Source organism: Diabrotica undecimpunctata, chromosome 3, assembly GCF_040954645.1.
Source record: "Diabrotica undecimpunctata isolate CICGRU chromosome 3, icDiaUnde3, whole genome shotgun sequence".
In the NCBI taxonomy this organism is placed as follows: domain Eukaryota; kingdom Metazoa; phylum Arthropoda; class Insecta; order Coleoptera; family Chrysomelidae; genus Diabrotica; species Diabrotica undecimpunctata.
In genome coordinates, this window is record NC_092805.1 from 93340628 (window position 1) to 93362232 (window position 21605).

At 34.0% G+C, this 21605-nt stretch overlaps 1 protein-coding gene across 1 annotated transcript; it reads right to left on the reverse strand.

The window, feature by feature from the left end:
* Positions 1–403: 403 nt before the first annotated feature.
* LOC140437064 (RNA-binding region-containing protein 3) lies at positions 404–19742 on the reverse strand. Its single transcript, XM_072526315.1, has 5 exons — positions 19139–19742; positions 13656–14030; positions 13164–13359; positions 8011–8164; positions 404–646 (listed from the first exon to the last, which is right to left on the reverse strand). Exons 1-5 carry the CDS (start codon positions 19601–19603, stop codon positions 445–447), a joined length of 1392 nt encoding a protein of 463 aa, XP_072382416.1. The 5' UTR covers positions 19604–19742; the 3' UTR covers positions 404–444.
* Positions 19743–21605: the final 1863 nt, after the last annotated feature.

A 21605-nucleotide genomic window follows, 5' to 3' on the forward strand; every position in this document is an offset into this window, starting at 1 on the left:
CCCGACGGTACGCTCATGAAAAACTGCGAGGCACCTGATTTTAATGGTTATTTGTGGATGAGTTTTCACAATGTTGCCGTATTGCATTAAGAACATTACTTTCGAAAAGAAATAACGGTGTCCGCCTGTCCGTCTATTAGCACTCAGGGCATACCTCAATGACACGGATAAGCTACAAGCGGTACTAAATAATAAATTTCACAACAAGGCGAGTGTATCTTCTCTAGTTCGGACTTCCAACAGACGTAACCGGCAAAAATGATAATTGAGAAGTGGATTTGTGTGCTAATAAAGAAATAAATATATAGCCGCTTACTACCGAGTGTTAACGAACTACAAAATGTCTGCCCTGACAATCCTATTGAATTCAGGGAATAGATATGGTACACTATAAAATCACATTTGTTCATTGAAAATTATATTATTTTAAAATATGTATCACAATCATTTTTTCTGTACAGCAGCACTTCTTGCAAACACAACAACTAACGGTTTATCTTTCAAAATGTAACCATTGGTTTCTTTAACCGCTTTTTGGGCTAACTCTAGACTATCAAGAGTTACGAAAGCTTGTCCTTTCATTCTGCCTTCTTGCATAAGCCGAATATCAAACTGACTAGGAGTATCTGCCTTCTGTATTTTATACCTGCAAAAATGAACACAATGTTAATAGGAAAATGTGTGTAGCCTACTACTAGAGGGAGAGTAAAATCAGACATTATTGAGCAAAAATGAATTGGTCTGTAATTTAGCCAATAACCACTATAACATTTAAAAAACGTGGAAATAAAGTAAACATTAGTAAAACTCTATAGATTCAGAAATTATAATAAAGGCCAAAGCACATGGCAAAATTTATATTGAATAAACATGTGTTAATATGGCTAAAGTACTGCATAAAACAGACAGTAATCGGCTCAAAATAATAACAGGCTCTTTTACTGTATGTATTCTGTAGAATGCAGTATTTGTGGAAATTAAAATTCGATATTTTCTTCAATTTTAAGTTCAAAAGAAGAGAGAAATTTCAAAACACAGAAATATTCCACAGTTTATTCTTCACATTAAAGGTTTTAAAGTTAGTATGAACAAAATCAGCTATTAAGTATTGGTGTGCAGTTTTTGTTTCAATTTGAGTTAGTAAACTACATAAACAACTGTTTTATAATGGCCTTAGGTGTAGTTTACGTTGGAGAGGATAAAAAATACGGAGAAGAACTTACGAAGACTGTGAGAGAGGGGATGCAGCTAAAACGGATAGATACGTTGGAGAAGATGGATACGACACATCATAGCAGTTAGATCACGTGTAATCTAGTTACGAAACTAAACTGCATTAAAAAAAAGCTGTGACAAACTCTAGTCAAGTTACACCAAACCAAATCGCTTATCAACTAATAGTCAATGGAATACCCAGTCTAGTAAAAGACTAAAAAATGCTGCTGTGTCGAGAACTAACCACGAAACTGTACCTGCTTGCTCGTTTTTCCACATTGGAGCAACTTGAGGTTGGTATCGGATACATGAGGAACGGAAAGGCAGCAGTCATTGTTACGGACGTAAGTAGGCATAAAGCCTCTCTGGACGTCCCCACCACTACCACTCGTCACAAGTCTAAGCCCTGCCCACTCGCTCTTTATATGGTATTGATTTCTGACGTCACACTCCCACCGGCCACGATATTAATAAGCAGGATTGGAACTATAAACTCGCGCCTCACTTTTGACCTCGAATAAATATTAATAAGCAGGACCGGAACGACGTGATGGGGTTAATTGGAAATAATAGGGATGGGTTGTATGTAATATTAAATATAGATGTATAAACCAGAAAGTGTGCTGGTAGTGGCGTAGGGGTCAAAAACATAATGTGTCAAAAATAACCTATGCACGGAGTACATCAGGAAGTTTGGTACAGGTATGAAACGCTGGCTGCTAGAACTGATCCACCGATATGTCTCTTCACTCCAAATACCCAAAATCTGGAGGAAAACAAAACCAAGCAATCCTGCCGATGTTGCCAGTAGTTACAGGCCAATCTCTCTACTATGCCACCTGTACAAATTTTACGAAAGAATTTTACCTACTAGAGAGGGCAAATTCTGCACTAGCTAAGTTCTAGATCTCACTGAACAGCGTCACCAAGACAAATTCATTGCAGGTTTGTAGACCTAACCACAGCCATAGACTACTTCTTAAAAAGGTCAGAGCATTACCAGGAGATGAAAAATTTACAAGCGTCGTAAAAACCTTGCTTGAAAACGGGAGAAAAATGGCCTAGCGCCGGTTAGGGTGTTATCACCGATGCTGTTTAACGTTTATATTAACGACCAACCATTCATTAAAACTGTCGAGCACAGAACCTTCGAAGGAGTAGGAACCAGGCTTGAGGAAGAAGCACTTCGTAATCTTACAATTTACAATGACAGGAACTCGCTAAAGCTTAACCCCACCAAAACCCAAGTCTGCTCGTTCCACCTAAGATCGAGAGAGGTGAAAAGAAAGCTGAAGGTCAGATGGAACGGACACCAACTGGAACACACGGAGCATCCAATATACCTCGACCTAAAGCTACACAAAACACTAACTTTTACGGCACACTGTCAAAAGAGCATTCTGAAGGTAGCATCCCGTAACAACCTGCTTCGCAAACTCCGTTATTCTAAATGGAATACCCGGCCAAACATCCTCCTAACTAGAACAAAGCTAAGAAAATGGTAAGAAAGTGAGCGTGGCCCTAAACAAAGCATGTCGAATAGCAACAGGGTGTCTGAAAGCAACGCAATTAGTGAAACTAATATCAGTGTGTGGTAATCGAACGACCAGACCTGCTAGGATGAACTATGGAGTACAACAAACGCTTTAGACAGTCATTTGACGGCAAGCACGTGATGTTAGGTGCGAAATAGCACTCACACTATGACCTGCGGTTGAAATCCAGGAAATGTTTTCTCAGTGGCGTTCCCGTGGAACCTCAAGTCTGGTATCATCGGAAACCAAACACACCAACTGGTTTGAACTGCGTCTGCAGAACATAGGCAATACTGCACCAAATGAATGGGCGTGGCCGCTGTGAAGACCAACAGACAACCAACGACAGGACATGGACTAACTACTCCAATGCAACCAATGCCCGTACCCCTGCACGATGGACGACTTGTGGAAGGCCAAAACCTACGTAATGAATTGCCTCCGATTCTAGGCCGATACATGAAGTGATTAATCTTAATGTAATTACTAAAGGTGAGATATTATGATAATTACTAGTTTAATGGGAAAATTATAGCTTCAGAAGAATAGTGAGATATTATGAGCAAAATATTTGGAATAACGAATGGCCTTTTTAAATACACTGACTATTTTTCAAATACCGAAGATTTTAGACATCCTGCAAACACAAAAGAGGTTTAATTCTGATTTACTGAATTGAAAATAATAAAAGACCTCATTTTCTCATTGTAAATTACCCTGAAGTTAAACACTGAGTTCTAAACATCATTATAATGACAACAACAGGGATTACATTTGCTGTGGAAAGGATGGAACACAAGAAGTGGAACTGGGACGGACACCTGACGGAATGGTCCTAGATTCCAGACATATAGAGGTAGGGAAGAACTCGAAGACACGGTCGACGTGTAATAGAAAAAGGGTTACAACAAAACAAACTGGATTTACACGGCACAAGATCGGGAGCATTCGAGAAAACTTAGGGAGGCATATGTACAGCAGTGGACGACACGGTTTGTGTGTGTGTATGTGTGTATGTAATGATGATGAAACACTCATACAGATAGGAAAAAATAATAAATTACACCCTTAAAAGATGGACAAACAATTAACAATTAACTTACAAATTAAAAAAAATATATATGTGCTGCTTATTAACAATATCGAAGCAAAAGCTCCAAAGGAACAGAATCAGAGGAGATAAGCGTCCAAAAATACAAATGCAGTTACTCGCTTTTATGAAATCTTATTGCTATAGTCGATTGCCGTGTCCGTCCCAGCTTACGTGAGGAGTTCTGAATTAAGTAGGGGGAAACACACTGGAGAGATCAAGGACATTTTAAAACAAAAAACCACACTAAAGTTTATTCGTTTACCAAATTCCCATCAGTAAACATGAGCACGTGTTGATATTCGCCGTCTCATTCGTCAAGAGGCTATAAAATATAATTTATTACCGTAAGCGAGACAGATTCTCATGTTACAGATCCCAACTTGTGATCATTTTAAATTCTAATTGTATCGTGTTGATTTTTAAGTTAATATATTGTGTTATATTTATGTTATAGTTGTTGTTAAGTTATTTACTGGTCGTGTTATTTTTTAGAGTTTAGTTTAATTGTGATATAATGATTAAATTTCAAGAAATTCTTACACTAACAGTTTCAAAAGTAAATATTTTTAAAAATCATATGATACAGAGGTCGTACATCAGTACGACCCTGTTTGGCTTACACGTGGTTCTATTGACGATTGGGAATTTGTAGAATGAATAGGGTTTATCTACATCTCAGAATCTGAAAACACAGGATACAATCGAGTAGCCATACTTATAAATAATAGAATATCGAAATATATCGTACATATATCGGATTTGTAACAGGAAAAGAAACGCGGGAGCAGATACTGCACACCAGACAGATAATAGAAAAAGCGAGAGAACACAACATACCAATGCTGCTCTGTTTCGTAGATTACACAAAGGCTTTCAATTCAGTAAAATGGGATCCCCTCTGAAGTATAATGAAAAATATGGGAGTACCTAACCACCTAGTTAACCTAATAAGAAATCTGTATGATAAATGCTAAGTAAAAGTTAAAGTACACGGAATATATTCAAATGCGTTCAAAAGAAAGAAACGAGCTAGAAAGGGCTGTATACTATCACCATTATTATAAAACATATAATCTGAATATATAATGAGAAAAGTACTAGACGAATGAGATCGAGGAATCACTATAGGAGGCAGAAAAATAAGCAACCTACAATACGCAGATAACACACTTATACTAGCAGCGAATGAAGTCGAAATTATTACCATCTTCTTCTTCTTCAAGTCCCATCTCCGCTACGGAGGTTGACAATCATCATAGCTATTTTAATTTTTGAGGCAGTAGCTCTAAATAGCTGTTTTGAGCTGCATCCAAACCTTTCTCTCAGGTTTTTAAGCCATGAAATTCGTCTTCTTCCGATGCTTCTTCTGCCATCTATCTTTCCTTGCATTATGAGTCGCAGGATGCCATACTTCTTGCCCCGCATCACATGTCCGAGATACTGTAGCTTTCTTTCTTTAATTGTAAGTTCAACTTCCTTCTCTTTACCTATTCTTCTCAGTACTTCATTGTTCGTAACTCTATCTACCCAGGAAACCCTGATAATTCTTCTATAGGTCCACATTTCAAAGGCATTAAGTCTTCTCATTGTGTCTAGATTTAACGTCCATGATTCCACTCCATAGTATAGTACACTGTATACGTAACATTTTGTTAGGCGTACTTTAAGAGCTAATGTTAAGTCTTTGCCACATAGGACCTTTTTCATTTTCATAAAATTAGAACGTGCTTTTTCGATTTTGACTTTGATTTCTGCAGTGTAGTCATTATTTTCTATTATGAGTGTTCCTAGGTAAGTGTACTTTTTTACTCTTTCGATCTGCTGGCCCTCTACTATCAAGATTTCGTTAGTATTATGGTTGTTTTTACAAATTTTCATAAACTTCGTCTTTTTGATATTGAGCGAGAGTCCATACTTCCTACTACACATTACTATTTTACTTATGAGTCTTTCCAGGCCTTGTAAACTATCGGCTATTATTACTATATCATCTGCATATCTAATGTTGTTAACTAAGACTCCATTTACTCTTATGCCGACTGTTTCATCTTCCAGAGTTTCTCGAATTACCTCTTCAGAATAAGCGTTAAATAATAGAGGTGATAGTATGCAGCCTTGCCTGACTCCTCTCTTTATTTCCATTTCTTCAGATGTCTCTTTTTCAATTCGTACTATTGCTCGCTGATTGTAATAAAGGTTTGTTATTAGCCTTAAATTTCTTGCATCTAGGTTTTTATTTTTTAGAATTTCCATTAATTTATATTTAAATGGGAATAAGCCACAATTAAAGGCTAAAATACGTTCCGAAATCGTTCTCGAGAACGATTTCCGAAGTGGAAATTGAAACGTCAATAGACGTATTTTAGCCTTTAATTGTGGCTTATTCCCATTTAAATATAAATTAATTTAAAATGCCACAAGAAAGTAGCTTCAGAACAATATTTAGAATTTCCATGAGCGGTCATGTTTTACTTTATCAAACGCTTTATTGTAGTCTATAAAACAGACGTAAAGAGGACGGTTAACATCCAAACATCTCTGCGTCAACACGTTAACGGAAAATAGTGCCTCTCTGGTACCCATACCATTGCGGAACCCATATTGTGTGTCACTAATATCCAGCTCCAGTTTAGAGTGAATTCTGGCGTGGATAATTTTCAACAGAATTTTCAAGGTATGTGACATTAAGCTTACGGTTCGATAGTCACTACACTCTTTGGCATTCGCTTTCTTTGGCAAACACACAAATGCTGATGTCAACATTTCTCTAGGGATGATTCCCGTAGTATATATTATAGCGTTGAACAGTTCTACTATTATGTCCAGGTTTTTCTCGTTGACCAACTTTAATAGCTCGCTTGGTAATTCATCTGGACCAGCAGATTTATTGGTTTTCATTGAGTTTAATGTCTGACTAACTTCTTATTTGGTTATCTCTGGGCCTACATCTCCCGTTTGGCTATCTACAGATGTACTTGCTTCTCTCTGGTCATGAAATAATTCCTCGATGTACTCTTTCCATCGTCGTAGTTTTTGTTCTGTCTCCAATATAATATTTCCATTTTTGTTGAGCAATATATTCGAGGTTCTTCTATTTCCTACTCCGGCTAGTTCTTTGACTTTTTTATGTAGATTAAAGTTGTCATATCTGTTTTGCAGTTCTACGATTTCTTTACATTTTTCAGAGAAGTAGGTTTCTTTAGCCTCCATTATTACCATCACTGAACGGGTAAGCCGAATAAGCGAAGAATTCGGATTTCATATCAACACCGGAAAAACAGAAATAATAATCGTAGACAGAGCAAATAATAATCTACCGCACATACACCACGTGGTGAAATTCGAAGTGGTAGACAGATTTGCATACTTATGTATTACTTGGGCTCCACGATAACCAACAATGGCGATTGCTCCTCAGAAATCAAGCGTAAATGGCCCGAATCGCAAACTATGAATAAAATATGGAAAGACCGAACAATAACAAGGCATACTAAGCTCAGGTTAGTCAATGCCATTATTTTTCCCATTGCTACATACCCAGCTGAAACATGGGATTTCAAAACAATCGATAGGAGTAAGATTTTCTACGCGTGTCCTGGACAGAACATAGAACCAACCTGTCAGTTCTGGAAGAGCTTCGTGTAAAAGATACGCTAATAAAAAAAGTAAACCGAGCATACCTAATTTACTTCGGCCGCATAGCTGGAAGAACGGGTACTATGGAACTATTGGTAGTAGAAGGAAAGATAGAAAGCTGAAGACCAAGAGGATCTCCAACACGATGGGCAGACCAAATGGGCATTTTCTCTGGTGGGAAAATCCCTACAAGAAGCCTATACAGCACAAGATCGCAGCGAATAGAGACAGGAAGCTAATAATATTTACAGTGTCAACACGCCCTGAAGAGGGCTCAAGGAATGAGGAGAATTGTTAGAGAATCATATTATGACAACCAAAAGAACTTACGTTCCTGTAAAATTTTATAATTTATGGAAATTTAAAGTTCGTCAGTGGATTGTAATTTGAAAGTATAAAAATTGTTTTTGTTTATTACTCTCAACAAAGTATAACTTCGGATTTGTAACACATGCGACCGATTTTTTTTTTGTTACCGGCAATAAATAAAAGACTCCAATTTTAAAGTCTCAAAGACTCAAAGTTACTTACCTATTGTAAATATATTCCAAGTCTTTGGTGACAACCGTTTTTGCGCAATTTTTAATGTACAGCCTGCATGTGGGTACCCCTGGATGGTAATTTTTGAAAACCGGAAGAACACCCAGATCCTTATGATTAATCTGGTTAGCAGCAAGTTCCTCAGCTACAAAAAATAAATTGGTATAATTGTTGTATGGTAAAAAATTATATCGCATGAAATGGGGCTTAAGATGATTAAATGTTTGTATCTTTCTTTTATTAACATATCTAGTTATATGGTATGAAAGATATTTGAAAATAACTAATAAAAGGGAAATCGCAGTGGTTGGCTATATACCATTGTTTAAAAAAAAAAACTTACAATGAAGTAAAAAATGTATAATGGTACATATTTAAAAAATTTTATAAAAAAAGGAAATTATCAAATTATTAAACGGATTATAAATTTCAGAACGTTTTCGGTCTTAACAGACCATCGTCAGTGAAAACATCATTAGTAATTAAAAACTAGCCACATAAGTGTGGCTAGTGTAATAACCCTTAGAATACATATTAAATTTATTAAATGTTAAAATTAATATGACATGAGTTCAATGATAAAGAAATTCACTTTAAGGGAACATACTGATTACTGTTTGAAACAAGGACTATGTCAGTGTCCTGATGAAGATACCACCCAACTGGTATCAGTATTTATATACTGGATAGGTATTAGAAACTTTGATAATACGGTTTTATAGTCGTATTATGTTTTGGAATTTGGTCTTATAAACACAAAACTTAACAAACCACGATTATTTAAATATTCCATAAACCGATATGATGCAATTTTATTTGTAAAAATCTTATTTGTCCTTTTCAAAAACAAAATACATACGCACGAATTATCTTCTACTCCGAAAGCTATTGAAAATAAAAGGACTACATAATAAGTATACCGTACGTTAAGTTTTAAATTAGATATACACACTATAAATGGCAACACTGCGCGCCGTCGACTTTCCACGAACCTTTCCGTTGCCCCGTCGCCAATAATTTGTTATACGCCATTATACAGTCGTTGTTTAAGGCAATAATAGCGTAGATTTTTAATTTATTTTTGTAAACAAAATGTCTGTTTATAGACTTGCAGAAACGGTTCAAATAATAAAGTTTTATGGTGGTAATTCTGAATAACAGTGTGTAGATTTATTTTCTGTGTTTTTTTTGAGGGGAGACCAATTCCTTGCGTACAGTCAGTTTTTTAAAAATCTTGAGAGTTGTTATTGCCCCAAAAATTGCAGAAAATGTCACGCTCAAGAAGTGTCACCAGAAAAAGTTGAGAATACCAGGATACACAAATTTGTGCAACAATCGAAGTAGATTCATACATTCAAGTAGAAGCGTTGCTAGGGAATAGATTTTAGCAATGTTACTGTAACGAGAGTGTGGAAAAAGCACAGTTACAAGAATTTTAAATATTCGAGAACGCAGCTGCTTTATTAAAACGACTACTTTCGATGAATGGAGTTTTGTGAAACTCTAATAACGAAGGCTAATGATGAACCCAATTTTATTAAAAACATTTTATTTACTGATGAATCTTCTGTTTCGTTAGTAGGGAGACACAATCCTTCCATTACGATGTATTGCGCGCGGGAAAACCAACACAGGAGTGTTGTTTACTGAACTCAACGTCCTCAAAAAGTTAACGTCTGCACTAGCATTTTAGAAGACCACATAATAGGTCCATTTTTTATTGGGGGCAACTTGAATAGTAAAGTATATAAACGATTTGTTACAGAATCATGTTCTTCCCGCTATTCTCAATATTCCTGATGTAAATCTGGAGAATGTTTGGTTCCATCAAGACGGCTGTTCAGTTCACAACGCTGGAATAATTACGGAGTACTTAAACAAGACTTTCCGGAATCGAGTTATCAGTGGAACAGGCGATATTAAGTGGCTTGCGTGATCTCCAGATCTTACTACACCCATGGACTTCTTTTTTTGGGGACATTTAGAAAGCATCATCTACGATCATCCTGACGCTAGAACCCAAAATTTGGATGAACTAAAAAACCGAATAAGAGAAATCTCCAATTCTATTACAGCAGAAACTCTTACGTCTCTCCGCAGAAGTTTTTATGACATATTGGGATACTGTTCAGCGGTAGAAGGTCAAATATTTGAATCATTTCTGTAGGGCATAAAGAATTATTTCTTATTTTATTAGGAATTATTTTTGATTTTCAATAAGAGTATATTTCTTATTTTATCTTTTTAAATAAATGCGCTTTTATTTTTAATTCAATCACAAAAAATTGTTCACATTATTAAAAACTGATACAAATGCACCGCCTTATAATAGTCAGTGTATTTTTATCGAGTTTATTATAGGAAATGAACCGGGTGTAGGCAACCAAAACAAAAATCGACGGACGAGTTGCATATCCCTTGCCTTGTTATATGTTACTAAATGGTTTTCTCGTTTTCTGTCTAGGTGTCTTGGCGGAGGAGATCGGAGAATTACAATTACCTTATATGAGGCAATGTTGCCGATTTTAGCGCTTTACGTATTTGCAATATCTAATCCAAAACTTAACGCACTGTATGAAGTTCTCACTATTGCAGAAAATCTACTAGGTCAAAATCCTAGTTGAAAAAAATCAAAGTTGCACTTCTTGGGAGATTTGGAATAAAATGGATTCGCATCACATAACATAGAGCCATGCAAAATAAAGTAAAAATGGTATTCAATGAAGCAATTATTAACAAATATTGCGTCTATATAGATGCAACAATAAACAGCTAGTCAAACGGTGTGAATTTTGAAATGGGTATTAGTAATGCGGCAACCTTGGGTGCCAATTAAGAGGCAACAGCCTGGAGGTTCCGACATATGGGAGCATATCATAACAAGTGAAGAAAAACAATAAGGCTCGAGAAGAACGAATACTGGGTGAGAATGTGCAGAGACATGCAGACGCATGGAAAATAATTTAAAAAAAACATCAGAAGTAATAAACGAAGTAAAAATGTTATACAGATAATTACATCAAAGGAGTAGAAAAGCATTATCCAAAATTATTGCATGAGAATAGACCAGAGTATATTTCATAAGACCCTATGACAACAATAACAGATGAAGCAGAAATCACAGAGGAAGATATAACTAAAGCACTAAAGAAAGCCAAAAATTACAAAGAATCAAGACCAGAGAATATACCAAAGGAGCTGCTGAAATATGGAGGCGCAGAAGTATGTGACATTTTTTGGGGAGTAGAAGTATATTAAGCTTGGATAGAGTCTGCATTGAAAAGCACTAGAGTGGTAATAGTTATGAAACATCATCTCCCCCCAACTATTCATGCTCTGGAATAGGCACAGAAGGAACTAGATTGGGCTAAAAAGGAAATAAATATTGATGGTGAATACTTAACTCACTTGTGTTTTGCAGATATTGTTATTACAATTGAGAACTAAAACAAGTAGGCCTGAATACAAACTTTCAAAAAACTAAATGCATGAGCATTTTAGTTCCAAGTGATGTTATAAGAGTAGGTGGCAACAAAGTACATCAGGTTTTTAGCTAAATTTACCTGGTAGAAGGAAAAACAGTAAATTAAAAGTAACCCAAAAAGCAATGGAATGAGGATAACAAGAAGGGAAATAATAACAAACAGGAAAGTACGAGAGATGACTGAAATGACAGATGTCATAAAAAATATTGCACAAGCCAAATGGAGATCAAAAGGCTCATAGAATGAAGACCTAGGGAAAACAAGAGACATTGAGGTAGATCCAACAAGATGGACCTACCAAAAACAGAAAGAAATTGGATGCAGAAAGCACAGGATAGATAGAGAACAGTAGAAGAGGATGGAGGAAACCTAACTCCAACAGTGGATGAAAGATGTTGATGATGATGATGATGATGGTAATTGTTCAAAATTTTAAACACTGTATCAAATTAATGTCAGGTATTTATCAATGGGAAACACAGGAAGCTTTGTTTGGTCTGAGTGTGTTAATGCAAAGATGTTTGGATGTAATCCAAGACCTCTACGTAGGTTTCATAGATTTTGAGAAGGCCTTCGATAAAGTCAGACACCAAAAGCTGTATGAAATCCTAAGAAGCAAAAACATCGACAGTCGCGACATTAACATCATATCCAGGTTGTACTGGGGACAAACAGCAAAAATCAAAGTTGATAATGAGTTAACCGAAGAAATTGAGATTCGTCGAGGTGTGCGTCAGGGTTGTGTGCTTTCTCCAATATTATTCAATATATATAGCGAAACAATATGTCAGGAACCGCTCCTAGAACAAAACATTGGTATGAACATTAACGGAGAGTTAATTAACAATATACGATACGCTGATGACACGCTAATAGTAACAGATAACCTAGCAAATTTACAGTTTTTGATGGAAAACATAAACACCCATACCAAAAAGTATGGTCTAAAACTGAACATCAAAAAGACTAAATTCATGATTGTAACAAAGAAGCTATACACCAATGTGAATTTAACCATAAATAATCAGCCAGTTGAAAGAGTTACATCCTACAAATATTTAGGGGTTTGCTTCACTGATACTAATGACCAGACAAGAGAAATCAAGAGGCGAATAGAGATAGCGAGACAATCGTTTGTCAAAATGAAAAAGTTCCTATGCAGCCGGGACATAAATATAAACTTAAGAATGAGAATGTTAAGGTGCTATGTTTTCTCCGTTCTGCTGTACGGCATGGAAGCCTGGACACTGAAAAAGATAAACATAAAAAACATTGAGGCATTTGAGATGTGGTGTTACAGGAGAATGTGGAAAATACCATGGACAGAAAGAGTAACAAATCAAGATGTTCTGCTGAAGAAGGGGAAGGAATGCGAAGTCATAAAAACCATACAAACGAAAAAACTGGAATATCTGGGCCACATAATGAGAGGAGAAAAGTACTCTCTGCTTACACTCATAATCCAAGGAAAAATCTCGGGAAAGAGAAATGTGGGACATAGGAGGATTTCCTGGTTGCGAAATTTAACGGAGTGGTATGGGTGCAGTTCAAAACAGTTGTTCAGAGCTGCAGCCAACAAAGTAAAGATTGATGTGATGGTAGCCAACCTCCGATAGAAGACGGTACTGCAAGAAGAAGAATTTATCAATAAGAATATACCTGTTATTGCGGTTTTGTCTTGTTCCTCTGGTTTTTCTTCTACTAGTATTTTTTTAGGAGATGGAGGTTTTTCAGGTTCCGGTTTTTGAGGTGAACCTGCACCAATAGATTTCAGCTTTTCTTCTTTTTGGGGCGCCTGGAGCATTACATCAGTTAATACTTTCACCTCAATTTTTTTATGTACCTGAATATCCACCTGCAAATTATAAATAGTTAATCTCAGTACAATCATACTTTAACCCATGTGTATAAAGAAATATTCCAACACTGTAAAGGAGTCAGAAAAATAATGTAGCTTCAGAAGGAAATATAATGTTTGGTAGCAATTTTCGTTTCTTTAATATAACATTTTAACCTAAGTTTGACCATCGTTGCCTTTTTGCTTTAATTATTACAATGAGATTATTACACATACATTAAGGAATTAGAAGAGATGCTTAAAGAAATAAAAAATCAGGATATGGTCAAATACACTAGATACTAAAAATTTACCTTTTCAAATACATTTTCTGTTCTCTCAGTGGTTTTAGGTAGACTTGCTGCGGCAGGAACTATTGGTGGTTTAATAAACTTGGGTCTTTTAATCATCTTCTTTTGAGGTGCCTTCCTTTTTAGAGGCATGTACTCTCTGTTTCTAAATGTGTCCTCACTGTCACTCTCTAATTCAGATTCTGAAGTACTTATTGGAAGTTGTGGCTCTAGATCCAGTGGGGGTTTGGAAGGTTTTTCAACTACCACAGGTGCAGGATTAACTCTTTCAATAGGTTTTTGTATTACAGGCTGTTGAACAGGTACAACAGTTCGTACAGGTGGTTGTTCTACAGCAAAAGGTGGAGGTAAATTCATTTTATTCATTAAATGAAGTACCTGCAACAAAACCATATATAGTTAATATAGACATTTATTCAGTCCTTGAAAAAAAATGTCATAATTAGAGGAGGATGTGCAAAAAAACTCATCAATTGGAATGTTAGTCACCCCCTCAGAAGAACAAATAATGCTTATTGACTAACTGATAAACCAAGACCTCTTAAAGTCGTATTTAATGATTCAGCAATAGTTATCTCATGTTTAAAACAACGTAGATCTTTAATGGGTTCTAATTTGCGCATTGGAGCTGATCTTACGCCTTTACAGCGTGAGAAAGTGAAGGCCATTTATCAGGAGTTAGAATTCAGAAAAACACAGGGTGAGAATGATTTGAAGATCAAGTACTTTAATGGGGTACCCAAAATCATTGTCCGTAAATCCAATAATTCAAAAAACGATCATTGAGCTTATATTTTCAGAATGTTGGCGGTATGTGCACTAAACTTCAACTATTAGATGAATCAGATATAAATTGCTGCTTAGAAAATTTTTACCATATTTTATATGATGCCGTCAATATGTTTGTTTCCATCAAACGGTTTAAATCATTAAACTTTCCAGTTTGGTTTTCGCGAGAATTAATTGAGCTTTTCATACAGAAAAAAATAGCTCATAGGAATTTTAAAGCTTCAGGCAACTCATATGAGGAATTTTCGGTGTTAAGGGAAAGATGTCATAAGAGGAAAGAATCATTACAAGCAGTATGTTATAAGAACTATTTAGAGAATATGCAAGCAAATCTTTCAAGTAATCCCCACTCTTTTTGGAGGTATGTTAGTACTACACGTGGGTCTAGTGCTTATCCTAATGTAATGTCTAATAAAGGTGGGGATGTAATAGCTCAGAATGGTGATGAAATAGTTAATCTTTTTGCCAGTTATTTTTCAGGTACATATAATGATAGCGAGTATAATGTACCTAATTTTAAATTGGACTATAGTGTGGATTTTCAGATTCTGAAGTTTAGTCTGACTGATGTTTTCGAGGGGAGTATAGGTTTAAAAACTACATATTCTTCAGAACCTGATGGTATATCTGCAGCACTTATTAAGAACTGTATTTTTTCCCTTTGTAAACCTTTACAACAAATTTTCAATTTATCATTGTCATCATCTGTATTTACACAATATTGGAAAAATAGTTTTCTTACACCTAACTATAAATCTGGCAATCGCGAGTGTGTTAACAATTATAGAGGTATAACTATTCAATCAGCAATCCCGAAACTTCTTGATAAATTGGTATCAATAAATCTCACCTGGGCTTGCAGAAACATAATTATTGATGAACAACATGGGTTTTCTAACAGGAAGTCAACAGTAACAAACCTTCTCAATTACCAACAATACTTGTTGGGTGCATTTGAGAATAAAATTCAGGTCGACACCGTTTACACTGATTTCTCAAAGGCCTTTGACCAGGTTAATCATAATCTTTTGGTCCACAAACTTCATGCATCTGGCTTTGGTGACCCCATTGTTAATTAGATTAAAAGTTTTCTGATGGGACGTGTACACAGCAAGTTCGGATTAACAATTATATTTCAAAAGAATTCCATTGTTATTCTGGTGTACCACAAGGGTCTCATTGTGGTCCCTTGTTTTTTAACTTGTTCATTAACGATATTGGTAAGGCTATCAAAAACTCACACTTCCTGCTATTTGCTGATGATCTTAATTTATTTCGTTGTATACATAATAAATCGGATAGAGATCTCCTGCAATATGATGTAAATAATATATTTTTATGGTCAAAACAAAGTGGTTTAAGCTTAAATCCAACTAAATGTTCTTGTATTTCATTTGGTCATATAAATAATCTAATAGCTAATAGATATGTTCTTAATGATGTACTCTTGGATTCAGTTACTGCGATAAGAGATTTGGGTGTATTATTGGATTGTGCATTGACATTTAGAAGCCATTTTCTTAAAATTAAGGAAACAGGATTTCGTAATCTTGGTTTTATTTATCGTAACAGTCATGATCTCTCACCTATTGTATTCAAATTATTGTATTGCTCTCTGGTACGCTCAGGTCTTGAATACTGCTCTGTTGTTTGGTCCTCATTTCATCAAGTATACATTGATCGATTGGAGAGTGTTCAGAGGAAGTTTCTAAGATCTTTAGCTTTTAAAGCACATATGAATATAAAAAATACTGAAAATTATTTCATAGATTATTCTATAATAATGTCTTAATTTAACATTACTACATTGAAGAACTGCAGTTTGAGAGCTGATATGTTATTTTTGTTTAAAATTCTAAACAACGTTATTAATTGTCCTTCGTTATTAGCCAATGTACACTTAAACACAATACATAGAACTCGACACACTGCACTCTTTTATATTCATTTTCACAGGACTGATTATGCTCGTCATTTTCCCTTGTCGAGAATGCTCATCTCTTGCAATGACCTCCTATTGTATCCTTTCTGCCCAAACATTAATGCTTTCAAAAGGCAACTTAAGAATCTAATTATCAATCTAGATATGTGATATATATATATATATATATATATATATATATATATATATATATATATATATATATATATATATAGTGAAAAAGCGATAAACGCTTGTCATCAACGCTGATCAAATAGAATACAAAACTCAAATATTTGGGTGTGCAGCGGAAGATAGGACAAAGAAGTACTCTTTTTTTAGTAAACCAAGCTTTCGCAAATCTTTATTTGCATCATCAGGGTGCTACAATAAACAAAATTAGTACAAAATACAGAAAAGGAATTATTTTGTATCTTACACTAATTGAGGTTGGTTGTCGTGATGTTTATCAAATGAAATGAGCAACTCATTTGACCCCTACACCAGTTTTCACCAGTTTTCACCATCATTTGTAGGGGTCAAATGAGTTGCTCATTTCATTTGATAAACATCACGACAACCAACCTCAATTAGTGTAAGATGCAAAATAATTCCTTTTCTGTATTTTGTACTAATTTTGTTTATTGTAGCACCCTGATGATGCAAATAAAGATTTGCGAAAGCTTGGTTTACTAAAAAGAGTACTTCTTTGTCCTATCTTCCGCTGCACACCCAAATATTTGAGTTTTGTATATATATATATATATATATATATATATATACATATTTAACTTTTGTGATTTGATATACTGTTTTAATGTACAAATTTTAACTGTTTACTTGTTTCTTTGTTATTGTTTTGATGTTTATTGTACATGATCTTTACTTTTTACTATTTGTTGTATTTTATTATAAATGGTTCTACCGTTGAAATAAATAAATAAATAAATAAATAAATAAATATGGGGATTGATAAGTGCTGAAGATCCAGGTGTTTGTTCTCATATAGAAGAAACGTTAACAGGATTATATTACAAACATATTCTTGAGAACATAATGTTGTCAACAGTGATCCAGAGATTCCCCAATAACAACTTCATCTTTCAACATGACAATTGCCTGGTGCATATGAGAAGAATTGTTTGAGAATGGTTGGAGAAAATGTTAATGTTCTTCCTTGTCCTTCCTGAACTCCAGCCCTTAACCCCATCGAAAATATGTGGGCAGAGTTGTCAAAGAAATTAAAGGAAAGGACATTAGGTCAAGGAATAGAATTTAACTAAGGGAAGCAATCAAACGGGCATGGGAGGAGCTTGTTGAATATAACATAAAGAGATCAGTGCTACTTGTGAACAGAAGATTACAAAGCTATAATGAGAATAATGGAGTTTCCAATAAATATTAATTGTGATACTGTTCATTATTTAATATAAAATAGATTTAAACTAAAATGGATATCTTTAATCCAGACTTCCTTATTTTCATTATTAAGAACATAATCCATTTTATTTAAGTAATAAACTTCTTTCTATAATTTCCATTTTGTTACATTTTGTAAAATAAATTTATTTTATTTGAATTTTTTAATTATAATCAACCCATTCTGGGTCTGTCACTGGTAACTAATGTTACTTTAATGTTAATTTACTTTGAAGTAAAACTTGTGTTTAAATAAGGTAAAAATTTAAAAAATCAGCTACTAGATATATATATATATATATATATATATATATATATATATATATATATATATATATATATATATATATATATATATATAAGGTGTAAACTATTCAATGGCAGCAGCTGTAGATAAGGAAAAAACTTATTGATAACTTAATACTCCTACAGTTTTTTTCTGAGATACCTGAATTAGATTGTGGGGTAATGTATGTTTATGGGCCAAAACTTAGTTGTTGGTGACCCTAATTATAGATTGGTGTTCTAAGACCATGAGATACCTTCATCCAACATGTATTATTAAAAACATACATTACATAATTACATACCCCAGTAAATTTCTTTTTCAGATAAGCAAGACTATGTTTACATGTGGGTCATTTTGTAACTGACTGTACTTAAATCAAGTGGAAATATTAATCATTAAATGGCATACTTGTTAACGAACTTAAACTAGATTAAACCTGTCAAGAAACACCAACCCAAACAAAATGAGTATTTAAGGTAAAACCAAGGGTAATAACAGACAATTAAATTGTAACACTGGCAATGTTAGCTTTTCTTTCATTAGATAGGACCATGAAATACAAATAATTTTCAACAGTTTAAACTTCTAAGCAAGTTTTAGCAATAGACATTAAATTTTTTTTAACACAACTATACCCTGGCCGCTGAAAACATGGAATCCAAGGTCGCATGATCACTTAATGCAGGCATCGACAGGCACTCGAAACTAGACCTTATGGGAAACTGTTTACACCGTCATTATTTGTGTTATGATACTATAACTTAAATGTTTTATGTATCATGATTTGTGTTTCAGTTTCGCCGGCTGGTGAATTTTGTGAAAATTTTTAAAATTAATGTACATCAATAACCTCTAAAAAACGGTATAAATATATTATAGCAACATTGTTAGTTCGTCTTTGTTGAGCGGTGTAAACGTGGGAAAAGTGATAACATAGGAAGAGGAATATTTAAGAGTGCGTGCCATTCACATGATCATTCCATCTTTTCAGCGGCTCAACTATAGAAAGGTCACATTTTTTGAACATTTTAGATAGATTTTAATAAAATAAATAAAGCTGTTACTCACCTGAGTATAGAATCTAGGAATTGTAGTCAAAGCATGGACAATATTATTAATTGTCGCCCTATTAGCTTTAGGATACAAATATTTTAAATGTGAAGGTGGTGGTTGATGGAAATTGACAGAGTCATTAAAAGATGTTATTTTATTCACAAAAGTTTTAAACGCCTTCTTACTAGTAATATCAGGTTCTTCCATTCTTTTTTGTTTTGGTTTCCCTTGTATAATATCATTTTCTGCATATTCTACACACAAACGACAATTTAAAACAGTAATTTGATGGAGTCTAAAGAGAACACTTTTTGCATACTCTTCAGAATCAAATTTAGCATACACCACAGATTTTTCTTTGACCCTCGAAGTTACAATTTTAACTTTTGACGCCCCAAAGTGCCGAGCGAAGTCTTCTTTGTGCGCATCGGAAAGTTCTTTAGGTAAATTTTTAATTTTTAACGTGTCTTTAAAAACCATCTTATAAATAATTACTTTTCGATTATATATATTTCGCAATTATTTATTATTATTAATTCTTTTTTAGTAATTATTTTTCTTGGTTAGAATCAGAAATATACTCAATATAGAAAACAAAAACAAAACAAAAGATAAGCGACTCAGACATCTGTCATCTGTCAGTGTCAGGTGTCAGACACTCAGACTAGATCAGTTAACCTTGAGAAAAAAACTGTATGCAAAGCAATGTTGCCAATCTAGTATTATATTTCATTACAATTATAAGTAATATCATAGTATTGAGATATTACACATTAGTATTGACACAGTATAGATAACAACCAGTATTCTCACTCTACCGCGGTACCTTTGATCTTTTTAGACAAAATTCGGTGACCTTGACGCCATATTTTCTGGACGAAAACCGTGGACTGGCCCTGCACATATGGACGCGACAGAGCCGACTTTGATTTATTTAACAAAATTGATTTTAATTTCAACCAATTTCAAAACTCTTCTTGCTACTCTTTCATTCTTCGAGAAATTAAAAAAAAAAACCTAAAATTGTTTCTTTCTCTGCGTTGTATTTATGATTTTGTTTTCTAAAGTTTCACAACCATTTGTTACAGAACTGTCTTATACACTATCAAAAAAAAAATCAAATGGAGAGTTATGCAACAGTTTTTAATAAATATGCTAGTTTTAAAGCTGTATGGTTATAAAGTAGAATAAAATGCAAAGTTTCATTTCAAAATTCAAATACAGAGTTTGAAATCAGTTAATATATTTTAATTATATCTCACTAAAAACACAAGAGGATGTGAACAAAACTCCTAAATATGTATATTGATTAGTGATTGATCTTACCTGTTCATTGTAATAGACTATTTTGACTTGTTATTTCGATATAAACGATTAAATAATGTGTTATTGATGTTTCCAAATAATCATTTTATTATTTTTTCTTTTAGTTTTGTTTTCATATTTTTGAGTAGGGAAATTTCTGTTATTGAATTTTAATAAATAGTACAAACGTACACGGCTAAATAAAGTTGTACAATATTTGAGTGGACTTTGTTTAAAAGGTGACTAAAAGTTATGGTACTAAGTCGAGAAACATGTTTTAATAATATTCGGCTTTACAGCTAATATGTCAAAATTCTTTTGAAAGAGAATGTCAAGTATACCTACTTATAAAGTCAGCAGAATCACCAGTAGGGATTTTTAGATTACCAAATGTGTCACCGGTTCTATTTTTATATACATTAACATATTGATATACAGTTTTAGCCGACAAATTAGTTACACTTTTTGAGTAGCTGTCTGGTATATTATTTTTAAATAATATATTAGGGCTGGGTAAACAAAATTTGCTACACAAAACATTTTTGTAAAACTTTTGGCCCCTTGAAGTACATTAAGAGACATCCTGTTAAAACTGATTACTGAATCTTCTACCTCTTGCCTTTTTTCTAGACTGTAAAATTTGAACATTTATGAAATTAGCTAAATTTAACGAAGGACAAAATTTAGATGTAAGTGCCATGTAGTCTTCAATTGTCACATTATCGACACATTTCTTTTCTGTAGAATGTACAGAATGTTGTCTGAATTTTTTATTTAAATAATGGTTTTCCTTCCATAATTTTATAACTGTACTTCATAGCACAATTTTTCTTTGAGTTTTTTCTTACAATCCTTGTTGATGTACATTAGACATCTAACGGAATCGTACAAAGTGCTAAAAGTAGCGTCATCCTGTTAATGGTAAGAATGTATTTGTGGAAATAAAAAATAAATTTTTAAATGAACTTCATTTATTATTACATGTTGCATTAGATATTACATTTATTTGTTTATTTAATAATAACAAAGGTGACAGACCCACTGTCAAAATTAGACAAAAATACATTGTAGATAAATACAATTACAGATAAAAATCAAATATACATGTATAAAACAAGTACACATTAAGTTTACAAAGTATCATTTTGTAGTTTAAAATTTCAGAAGTTAAACAAAT

What these genes read in the sequence shown, in the direction of transcription:
- LOC140437064 (XM_072526315.1), bottom strand. Translation starts at nt 19,603, where the DNA reads ATGGTTTTTAAAGACACGTTAAAAATTAAAAATTTACCTAAAGAACTT. An exon ending in CAGAAAATGTATTTGAAAAG is followed by an intron (nt 13,360 to 13,655) that starts GTAAATTTTTAG and finishes TATAATTTGCAG; the next exon opens with GTGGATATTCAGGTACATAA. An exon ending in TTGGAATATATTTACAATAG is followed by an intron (nt 647 to 8,010) that starts GTAAGTAACTTT and finishes TCATTTTTGCAG; the next exon opens with GTATAAAATACAGAAGGCAG.